The sequence below is a fragment of the Corythoichthys intestinalis genome, chromosome 21 (genome assembly GCF_030265065.1).
Source record: "Corythoichthys intestinalis isolate RoL2023-P3 chromosome 21, ASM3026506v1, whole genome shotgun sequence".
NCBI classification, from domain to species: domain Eukaryota; kingdom Metazoa; phylum Chordata; class Actinopteri; order Syngnathiformes; family Syngnathidae; genus Corythoichthys; species Corythoichthys intestinalis.
This window is the reverse complement of record NC_080415.1, coordinates 17,695,036-17,707,427: the sequence shown is the minus strand read 5'-3', so window position 1 is coordinate 17,707,427 and position 12,392 is coordinate 17,695,036. Positions and strand designations below refer to the sequence as shown.

At 40.1% G+C, this 12,392-nt stretch overlaps 1 protein-coding gene across 3 annotated transcripts in view; it reads right to left on the bottom strand.

Annotated features, from left to right (window-relative positions):
- Nucleotides 1-12,392, bottom strand: part of raraa (retinoic acid receptor, alpha a) — a 373,148-nt gene that overhangs the window by 31,541 nt on the left and 329,215 nt on the right. For all 3 annotated transcript variants that reach the window (XM_057827099.1, XM_057827100.1, XM_057827098.1), the window contains one exon: nucleotides 6,906-7,054. In XM_057827099.1, the coding sequence (XP_057683082.1) occupies nucleotides 6,906-7,054 (149 nt within the window). The remainder of the gene's footprint in view (nucleotides 1-6,905; nucleotides 7,055-12,392) is intronic.

Genomic DNA, 12,392 nt, shown 5'->3' with positions numbered 1-12,392 from the left:
CTTTATCTGGTATAATTCAATAATCGGAATTTGGATGTTTGTGAATCGTTCTTGAATCTTCCACGGCCGAATCGCGAATAATATAAGAATCGGAAATTTCGCACGCCTCTAGTAATAGTGTTGTTAATCTTTTTCTTTAGCTTCAGTGCTGTAGGAGGTAATATTTTAATGTTACTGTATGGTCAATGTAGAAACAGTTCATTTTTAATGCAGCATGACATGGAATGACAAGCACAACAGTTGAATACCCTTCCCAGGGTTCCTACAGGTTTCCTCAACTTAAATGTAAGACTTTTTAAGACCTAATTAAGACCTTTTTTAAAAAAACGTAAGACCTATTTCACAGCCATATCGATAAAGAAGAACAAAATCCGTGAATTTGTGTTAATTCATTTCTCGAAAGTGGAAATGTGGAATGTGTGCAGGATATAAGAATGCAGCGTATTGAATAGGCTACTCACACAACACCACCACAGCGCAAACACAGACCACAGGCCAAGTAGAGGCGTTCTCATTAGTAAGGGTGTAACGGTACATGTATTTGTATTGAACCGTTTTGGTTCGGGGTCCTCGGTTCGGTACGGGGGCATTTCTGCCAAAATGTAAAGTGCTTTCAAATTTGGCGCGTTAACGGGCGGTAATTAATTTTTTTGGAATTAATCACGTTAAAATATTTGACGCATTTAACGCAAGCGCGGAATGCCCGCTCATGCTTCCCATAATCCCACTGTTATGTCCCACGGACGGCTGCTAAGGGCGTAACATAAAACGAGACACGCACACAAGTTGCAAGTGGACACAAATTTATTCACACAAGTCGAACTTGCAATGAACAAAATATACAATATGCGGAAGAAGCTGGCTTCAGCGTAAGCCCGGGCCAAAACAACAAACAAAATGAAACTACACTTGAACCCCACCCGCTAAGTAAACCCTGATCGTAAAAAAGAAAAAAACAATACAGCCACTAACCTGGCTTCTACACTAAACAAAACGGGTTGAACGAAAACGGCAGTTTACCTCTACTGCTGCGGTGCTTTTATTTACAGTGGTGAACAAAAACGATCAAATAACGAATGAACACAAAATACCTCACCAAAAGAGCGGGAGTGTAACAAAATAGTGATCAAATGCGCAGGTGAATGAATAGCGAGCAAACAGCTGGCGAGGAGGTACGCGGCACGTATGCTGTCAAATGCGAAGTTGCGAACTCTGAGTGTTGACTGTAAAATGACGAGCGGTCAGATGACTTTTGCTGACGCTGCCTTTATTTGGTTAACAAGACTCAGGCACAATACAACACACACCCGGGTATGCAAGCTCAAACAACGGCCTAATAGTATTACCCAGAGCCGTATTACCGTGTATCGGATTAGCTGCCGTAAAGCAAGTGTCGTTATTGCCGCGAATGTAAACAAAGCGCTGCATAATGGATACATGGCAGACAGCGGCTAGTTCAAGTGGCCCGTCAGCGGCGGTGACGTCGTCAGCCCATCCGGCGTCAATCAGAGTACGCCACGTTGGGAGGGGAGGCAGCCAGCTGGCGGACGCGGCGATCAGGTGACTGACAGTCTCAAAATAGATAACAATTAAACGGCCAGGGCCGTCGCACCACTCAGAAGTGCAGTGAGCAGCGTGGGTAACGGTTAAATGTTAACATGGAAATGGTTGGCCCTCTGGGTGGGGAATTCAAATTAAAAAAGAAAATAGATGGAACAACTCTTCACTTCAGTGTTGCAACTGTTCAATTTTGCACATCAGATATTTATTTTAAAGAAAAAGTCTTAGCCAAAGTTATTTTTATTTTGTTTTTCAAAATATCTACATTTCAGAATATTGTATTTTCTATTTTTGAGCAGAATTCTAGCTTTGTATAGGCTAATGTTCGTATTGTTGAAAGCACAAAAGTGTGTAATAAACAACTAGCACATTTATATTTTGCATTTTGTTTTCTTACTGTACCGAAAATAAACCGAACCGTGACCTCAAAACCGAGGTACGTACTGAACCGAGATTTTTGTGTACCGTTACACCCCTACTCATTAGCATTAGCATTTAGCGCGGCGAGCGTGATCTTAAACTCTCGGACAACCACAGCACCTCGGCTTTCATGGTTGCTGTGGACCCAAATGATGTGCGTAGATCCATTCTCGCAAATCCACTAGCAATCGTAGCTGGGCTGGGATGCAGGGGGGCTGCAGCACTAGCAGCTAGCTGGTTAGTCTTAGCTGCTGTCGTTTCGGTTACATTAGCAGCTTGCTGGCTGGCTTTAGCTTCTGTCTCTTCAGGGTCGTGAGCAGATATAGGCAGATTGAAAAACGCCGGCGATGGAGGGAGTTTGTTTCTCTCTCTCTCATTGAGGTTATTTGTTTGGACGATTTAGCATGGGACTCTAGCGCCTTCATGCCCATTGTACCAAGCTGATTCTTTTTTTTTTTTTTTTTTTTTGCATACGGTGCAAAAAGCCTCGAACGCACTGCTATCCAATGGTTTGAGCCAAAGACGAAAGGCTTGTTTACTCAACCAAGCTTCGTTGAATTTACATTTCCCCACCTCTCTAATATGAAATGTATGTGTACTGTAGAGCATGAAATTTTGTCGGGACTCCCGTCGTGACACGGGATTCACGCGGGACTCCCACGGGATGGGATTTTGACCCAGGGCTGCGTTGCGTTCTCAATGATTGGTTACTCCGCCCCATTTATTTATATAGGCTTTGTTATTTAATCAAAATAACAAATGACACTTTTGAGGAGAAATTAGACACGGAGAAGTTACATACAAGGCCAGATATGAAAATTCTATATATTTTTTAAAGACTTTTTAGGGTATTATTTCCAAATTCATAAATTCAGTGCTTATAAGACTTTTTAAGGCCCCGCGGGAACCCTGCTTTCCAATAGATAGGAAAAGGTACAATTAACTCATTGCGTATGATCGATGGCAATCACCATCTAATCCATTTGGACTCGATGGCAGCCAATGAGTTAACCGGTGTAAACTGTTGGAACTCATACAACAGAAGAGTAGATTTGTGTTAAATCAAACAAGCCTAAATTTCATGCTAAATACATTTGTTAGAACGTTTAAGCAAGAAGATCATCAGACTTGTGGCACGAAAAATATGAAGTTGGGTCGCTCCTATGTCAAGGGACCAATTGTGTACCTTGGCTCAATAATGGGAAAGTACTTTTCAACTGATGATTCATGCTGTGACAAATTGCATTGATGTCATATTAGCACTGAAATGATTTGTGCTACAGCCTTAGACGCTTGACCTTTACAGACATTCAAACACGCGAACTCAATAAAATCAGCCGAATAGATATGATCAGCCTTAACAGAGATCTATTTCCACGCAACTCAAGGGCGGAATTAGTTGAACATTTCTGGCAACGGTGAGATGTTGACAGGCAACAGTAAAACCTATGCATCAAGTTATTCTTTTAACTCAATTTCAACAATATCTGTGGGGCAGATAAACGAAAAAAAAAACAAACAAAAAAACAGTTTTCGCATCCCTGTTGTATTTCCTCTGCCTCAAAAAAACTAATTACTGCGTCGGTTCTGAGACCAATTTCGGAGCGAGAAACACTTTGATCACAGGCGGGGGAACGACTAATTACTCAAATCTATCGCCCAGCCCCGCTCTCTTTTTATCACACAACTGCCAGCGAGCGTCACAGTGCTGTGAGCGCCTGATGTTCCAAATATTTCCTTTTTGTTTTCATTAGAAAATGAAAAGTTCACTGCTAATTTGACAAAGTCGTACATCGGTAATGTGATGGAGTAAAGATGCACAGTCGAAAAGTCGAGGTTTACTGTCAGGAGGTTTCGTGAGAAGGGGTTCTTTATTTCCACCACCCCCCTCTTCCACATATGGCACACTAGCCATCATTCCCTTGGTGTCAATGGGTTCAACTGTGTATCCCAACTAGCTGATTTGCAACCCTTCGAAGCAACCCCACTTCCTATTTTCTTCCTTTCTGTGCGTCTGCCATCTCCCGCGATGCAGTCTGTGCCATCTTTGTGTCATTTTGTGAAAGTCTACACGCCATTGAAGCCCCTAGCTTTATTTTATTGTGTCTTTTTATTCGGTAGGTTTATAGACTTGGGCAGTGGTTGTTCCCAAAACCCATCCACCTGGTACTTACATTACATCTGAAGCCACAGATCTGCTTTACTCACGTCTATATTTTTATGAACTTCAATAAGTTAGGAAAACAGTCAGTGCTGCAGACTTCAAATGTAATGTAAAAGGGAGCTCAAGGTCGGGTTTCGTAGGGCTCGGGGCAAAACGTTTTTAGCCCAGCTTTCCTAAAATCAATACAATTTAATGGTGTAAGAGAATTTATTACTATATCCCAGCAAGTGCAGAGCGATATGACAATATATATAGCCCAATACCACAATAATGTTATGTATTGTTATTAATTACTTCTACCGTAACTAACATCAATTTTAAACTCTATGTCATGAGCATTAACTGCACTCAATTCTGAATTGCTGATGCATCTCTAAAATCAATGATGCCACAAGGCCACTAGATGTCCATAATTCATCAAAACAGGAGAGTGATAAAGTACCCCACAACACAAAAATATGGTGAAAAAATATAGCAAACAATGAAGGAAAATGTTTTAAATGATCAACAACTCATACAGACACTAATTTTAAACTGGGAATTAAATTAGACACTAACAATGACAATGAACACATAACGTTTTAGAATCTTAAAGCATTAGTCTTCCTCGAATGTGTTAACATCAACATATTTGTGCAAAAATGTTTTGTTAAAAACAGTGGCTTTCGTTGAAATGTAAAATGCTTCAGGAACAAAATCGTCAAAAACATCAAAATTGCTTTGTATTGCTTAATGCTTTCGGTGAAATGTAACTAATTGTGTTTATGTGTACTTCATATCATATGAGTATTTTTTGTGAAAATAGGAATTGATTTTTCAATGTGTATTTATAAACTAAAAAATCAGTTCAAACATACTTGTACATCTTTTTATTCCTAAATCATCAAAAGATCATGAACTTTTTTTCCAAATTTTTTTTTAGATTTTTGAAAGTGTCGTAACCATTCATTGCTTGATTACTGATAAAACTATAAACCCAATAAGGTTTTGACAACTGATCGTAAAAATTTAACACCTTGGCTTTTATTTGCCATATGGCACATTGAGGTTGTGCAATTGAGCAAGGAGTACTTGCCATTCCAAAATCGGCGTTTTTTTGACAATGGTTTGTAAACATTAGCATTATTTGTCATGAAACTTGAAAAATAACATTTTCTATTCATTTCAATTAAAATGAAACTTCATCTTCTATATCCAATTCACTGCTTGTACTCGCCTCCTATGGACCGGATGGTCTTCTCCTGGTGTTCCACACCTTCTTCTACCCCTGCCTTGTCGTTGTGATGCCATATTTCCGATATAAATGAGATCAAAATGGATTATTCCAGCAGAGAGGGTAGAAAACTTTGCAAATGCAAGATGGTGGCCACTGACGTAAACTTCGAATGGATTTTTCCAGTCGGCTCAGCAAAATTCGTTTAGTTACGATGTGACAGTGCTGCCATCTGGTGTTGAATGATAGAGCTACTATTTGTTTATACACTGGTTAAAAATGACGTTTTTATGACGAGTACAAGACGTTATGACGTTGGGAAGTCAAGGGAACACCAGTGTCTTCATTTGTACATTTGTATAGGGTTCATTAAAGGCCCTTGAATTGACTGTTAGATTTGATTTGACAGACTTTATAATTAGGGCTGTCAAAATTATTGCGTTAACGGGCGGTAATTAATTTTTTAAATTAATCACGTTAAAATATTTGACGCATTTAACGCACATGCCCCACTCAAACAGATTAAAATGACAGCACAGTGTCATATCCACTTGTTACTTGTGCTTTTTGGTGTTTTGTCATCCTCTGCTGGCGCTTGGGTGCGACTGATTTTATGGGTTTCAGCACCATGAGCATTGTGTAATTATTGACATCAAGCTACAAGTTTATCTTTTGATTGAAAATTTTACAAATTTTATTTAAACGAAAACATGAAGAGGGGTCTTAATATAAAATTTCTACAACTTGTACTAACATTTATCTTTTAAGAACTACAAGTCTTTCTATCCATGGATCGCTTTAACAGAATGTTAATAATGTTAATGCCATCTTGTTGATTTATTGTTATAATAAACAAATACAGTACTTATGTACAGTATGTTGATTGTATATATCCGACTTGTGTCTTATCTTTCCATTCCAACAATAATTTACAGAAAATATGGCATATTATATAGATGGTTTGAATTGCGATTAATTACAATTAATAAATTTTTAAGCTGTGATTAACCCGATTAAAAATTTTAATCGTTTGACAGCCCTATTTATAATATAGACAAACATCGCATTGTTGCTCATTTTGCCCAGCATTATTCCAAATAACTATTTTCTACCAGTGAAGAGAGCTCCAGTCAGTTTGTCAGAAGGTTTAAGAAACAGTTTTCCAGGGGGAAAAAACTGTAGTTATCAAAACCATAAAGCTCGCGCTGGCCTAAGACCATTGTACTTTTGAGTACAGTACTTATCAAACCATGACACAACAAGGCCTCTTGAGTACACTGATGCACACACGTCAGCATGCAGTGATAGGGCAACAAGACAGCATGTCAAGCAAACACATACTGTAATGATAAGGTTTGTTTTGATCTTATTTTGCAACGCTGAGTAGTGCACAGTAGAAAGATGGACAACATTAATTGCGAAATTTATGACTGGCAGCGAGTGATTGGACCAAAACAGCTTTTTTCAAAGACTTCAACGGATGGTTTTAAAAGAGACAAATAACTGTTGCTGTCTTAGCAAATTCTGAGAAAAGGCCCCGAGTCTCACCTTGCAGCCTTCACAGGCGCTGACACCATAGTGGTACCCTGAGGACTTGTCCTGGCACACAAAGCAGGGCTTGTAGACGCGGGGTGGGGGGGGAGGTGAGGGCGGGCTTGGCACTATTTCCTCCGAGCTGGTACTCTGCGTCTCTATTGCTGTGAAGAGAGAAAGAAACATGAGGTGAGGGCTTAGCCAAAGCACGCCTAATCGATAAACGGTGACATTCACGCAGCGGCTGATGCGAGCACCTTGAACACACACACTGCTTGATAGTACGTTTTCAGAGTCGACACACACATGCGCGCACTAACACACACGCTCGCGCATCATCAAAGAAATGGAGAGCCCAGCCTTTGCAGGGTTTTTTCCCCTCGGAGCCAAAAGTGATGTCTTGATGCGAGCAACTGCGTAGCTGGCAGGGTTCAAAGAAAGTGCTTCCCTCTGATACATGGCCTGCAGTTGCTCTTTTATTTATCCTTATATAATCAAGCCTTTAAGTAGGGATGCTTACCAACTCATTCCTCGACGTTACAGATGAAGAGAAAAACTGCAAGCAAGGCTAATTGCAGCCCCACCTATCTCGAATAGGGACTAAAGGGAAGTTGAATAGAAGACTGATTCCCAGCTAGGGTGATTTATCTAAAAATCAGGTATCTTTGTTCATCTATGTGACAAGCATAAGCATAAAATGCTCTTCCATTAGATGCAGCAGAAGGTACATAATTGATCTCTTTTTCCACTTTTTGTTCAGTGGTGAGATTATTCTTACGTAAAATATGCGCATTGGCCCAAATGAGGTTGGGAAACAAAGAAACAGAGCCTTAAAGCCACAAAACAAAACGTACATATTTCCCTGTTGTCATCATGTTTTATGTACTGGACTTTGGCCTTAATATCCTGCGAGAGTGTGTTTGTGTGCGTGGCATAACACGGATGTCAAATATGAAAACGCGCATTCACGACACAGCTCGGCAGCCGAGCAAATAATGCTATAATCCCTGTTTCAGATCGGCGCGCACATGGAACTAGGCCATGTTGTCTTCTATTTTCATTCACATGCCAATATGATTACTTGGAAAGACGTCACTCTTCTCTGTTTTTGTTTTTCCCCTCCTGACTTCTTATTAAAAGTAGCAGGAGTACTTGTCAGTGGATCTAAATGAAGGTCACTAAATCCTTAAAAAGATAACTTTGGAATACATGTCACAAAATTTGAAAAGCCGGTGTGTGTTTGCTCCACTAAATATTCATTTAGGTCCATTGTGTGCATGAGAATGTGCGGTCCCGTTTGCGCTGGCTCGCTCGGCATTATCAGCTCAACACAGGAAGGATTTGGGAGGTGGACAAGCAGCTCTGTGGCAGCTCGTAGATCCTGCGCAAAGCAGCCATCTATATTTAACAGCGCGGGTGGATTCAGCGGCAGGCCTGTAGTAGGCGCGCGGCAGACAGCGCTCGTCGCGTGACGATGTCGGATCGCATGGATGCACGCAGTCGCTGCATTCATGGTGATGCAGTGAGCCCAACTTCCTGCCCATTGTGCGTATTATCTGAGAACAAGTCTCAGCTCAGCTCGCCAACCTCCGTGTCCACGCAGCAGATGGTGCACTGACAAGAGATTATGCTATACACAACCAAAATAAACACTCCTGATGCCCAGATCTGTTTAAGGCTTTCCTAGAAGAAGAAAATCTTGTCTGTTCAGCACCTTTCCAATGTTATCATTACAGTCAAATGTTAAGCAAATGGGTTTTACGAAGGTCCAATTGCAACACTAAATACAGACACGCAATCTGGTTATTGAGCCATTTTGTTTACGAGGCCTGGTGGTCATATGATACTTTCCAAGCAGCCAAAAAAAACTTCAAGCGTGCGTGTGGAGAGACGACTAGTTTTAAACAAATACACATGACCTAGTTTGATTTGTAGAGAGAACAAAAAAAGCATTGGTAATCATGTTAAAAGAAAAATGCAGGTATCACATGACCTGACAAGCAAGTACAAATTTAGTGGAATGAAAAAGTATCCGAACGTGTTGGAATTTCTCACAAATCTGCATAAAATCTGCATCAAATATGATATGATCTTTGTCAAAATCACACAGATGACAAAACAGTGCCTGCTTTAACTAAAACCGCCCAAATCTTTATAGATGTTCATGTTTTAATGAAGATAGTATGCAAACAATGACAGAAAGGGGAAAAATAAGGAAGCCAACCCTCTGCCGAAGGAGACTTAAAGAGCAATTGAAACCAATTTTTACCTAACAATTTAATTCAGGTGTGTGCCCAATCACTGAGGAGTGGTTTAAAGCTGCCCTGCCCAGTATAAAGCACACACCTGGTAACAATTGTCTTAATGAGAAGCATTGCAGCAATGTGAGAAATTCCAAATGTTTCAGATACTTTTTCATACTACTGTATGAGCAACTGTGTGACGGTGAACGCACCTCACTTCAGACTAATCAGCAATTTTTGCAGAATGTGAACAATTCCTTAAAAAAAGAGGCAATGATACAGGATGCCAATGTGGATAAACAAGAATAAGCACCACCATTTTCAGAGAACCAAAGCAGAGAATGTGTCAAAAGTAGAGATGTCCTAATCACCTGAGTTTGAGAATCTGCCAAGACCGAGTCCTGATCTAAAACCGGATTTTTTTTCCTCCAATTTGAACTAAAATACAATCACGTTACAGTACCGTTTATTTACGACTTACAAAATTAATTGATTCTAGAAGTAGTTTCTTAACTTGAAAATTCTGTATGTAGAGACGTGTTTTCCATGTAAATGCCCTAATCCGTTCCAAGCCCCCCAAAATTCAGACATAAATCTTTTATAATGCATAAAAATGCATCAAAACATGTAACAAATGCATGTTACAATTAGATTATTACACAATAATCATAAAATCAGAGTTGTGCATAGTGTAAAAAAAAAAAACTTGAATAAAGAATAAAAGTTAATACACTCATGTAAAGCTGTCGGAACACGAGGGGCGAATGAAGAGGATGCTGGGATACACACATACAGTAGGGGTCCCTCTTAGCCAATTGGATGCCAGGAATGCTAGGCAATAGCCAATGGCAGAGCAGCTATTAAGTGTGTTTCGTTCAATAAACTCTGGGAACTTCGAGTATCAGCCGTACTGTATTTCTGCCTTTCTTATCCTGAAATTTCTTTCGTAACAAGAGGCAATATTTTCCCGTTGAGGCGTGTCTTAACCTGAAAATTCTGTATGTAGAGACCTTCGCAAGTAGAGGTATCACTGTATTTTTGTTTCTTTTTGTAATGCTATTGTATTTCTGGATTATGTTGTTGCTTTTCAGCCCTTGAAAAAAAAAATATAGATATATATATATATATATATACACTTTTTTTAAAATGAAAAACCCAATCCTTATTACCCGATTCCGATCCTCTGAAAAATGACACGATCTGCCCGATTTCCGATCATATGATCGGATTGGGGACATCCCTAGTCAAAAGAATGTTATATTTCAGATTAAAAACAAATTATACACTTTTAAGGAGGAAGGCAGAATGAAATAATGGTGCTACCATTCATTTCACTGGGAAAAGAGAATTTGTTATTACAGGGAAAAAAAACAAAAGGCAAGACAGCAGACAGGAAGAGTCCGGCTTTTGCCTTTAATTACGCCTCTGTGGGTGTCATCTTGGGCAGCTATCATCATGCTACAGGGCCACGCAGCCGCTCTGCCCGTGTCAAACAAATCCAACCCTGAACAGTGCACGCCTTACATAACATGGCATATTCTCTCATTAGCAAGCGGCCATTCAGTTTTGGATGTGTACTAATTACAGTGCAGCATTATTAGACTCAGAGGGTACCAACTCATCCACATTAAAAGCTGCCTTGATGAGAAACATATAGAAAAACATACAGAGTGCCCCCCCCTCCCTCACCCACATCAAAATGACATCTTCATCCACACAAGCGATGGGGATTTTCCTTATCATTGGACTCGCTCCCGCCCTCCCTCTCTCACGCACACACACAGAGAATGGCAAGTCTTAATGAGAGCATCCATGAAAATCTGGGACACGAGGACATGAGTCTGTGAGGGGGGCTGGCAACTGTAATTAAACACAATGGCTGGCTTCTGGAGTCCCGTCAGGCCGAGACATGAAGCAAAACAATGGCAGGCCTGTGGATGGAGAAGCTCTTCACCCAGTCTGCGGCCCTCGACAGGCTATTATTCAACACCATCCGAGCTCTCAATCAACACTGCCTATTATTGTCCATGCCACACAATCACAGAGTTGAGGAAGTGACTCACATTAGCCTGAAAAGTGCCATTTTCAGGTCCTTGCGACATGATGTAAATGCGGAAGTGGGTTGGCAAAGGTCGCCTTGCCAAAAAGTCACCGCAGTCAGTTGGACTAGAACATCTCGGTGAGAAGCGCGCCAGGAAAGCGCTGGCGAGATGAAATGATAACAACTCTGTTCACTCGGCACTACACCCGGAAAATAATGTTGAAATGAAAAACAAGAACAAGGCGATAAAAGCTACTATTGTTCTTTGGCAAGGAGGCGAAACATAAACTACACAACGGTGTTTTGCAATTCACACAAAAAGGCTGTAATATAATACATGTATGAGGCAGCCAGATAGCTTCTTTCAGACCAAAGAGGGAAAAAAAAACGTCTGAAGGTGACTAATATTTTCATTCCACACAAAATCATCCCTCATTTGATCTTCTTCCCGGTCAAAAATAGATTGATCATCTATCACTGTCAATGGTAGCCAATAAGGATGTCCACATCACGTATTTTTGCATCCGAGTCACCTGATTTAGATAGTCTACCGAATTGGCATTTGCCTGTATGATATTCTGATGGTATGATAACCTTGAGCCAAAATATCACGGTTTCACGGTATTGCAATTACAGCTCTAAAATGTGTTACTTTGAGATATCTGGGCTTAAAAAAAAAAAATAAAAAACACCTTTTTTACATTGAACAGGATTTTTATTTTTCAAAACATATTTGCAAATTAGAACATAAGTATAATGTTAAGTTAAAATAAATTTTTAAAAATAACAAAATATTCTAAATAAAATTAAAATAAACGCAGTATCTTAGGTGAGCCCAAACCCACAGCCACAGCTCAACATTATTATAATCAAAACAAAAATAATTGAATTTTTATCCATAAAATGCACGTGTGTGACTCGTATCATATTTCCATTATACACACACACTCTCGTTCAACACAGACAGTTGCCAGAGAGAAAAAAACACCACGTTTTACCACCCCACTAGACACACTAAACACGCTGGAGTTTACTCTCGTAGCTGGTGGGAAATGTTCATGACAATGCTTAGTACCGACTTAATTTTGTATTAATGAGAAATCCTATTGGAGGTATTGCCTCCTCAGCATCCACCCTCCGCAAACGTTTTACATGTCAGTTGGCCCTCCTCCTCTAAGCCACGGCTGTCTGTAACTTTTCTGTAGCCAAAGTTTTCCC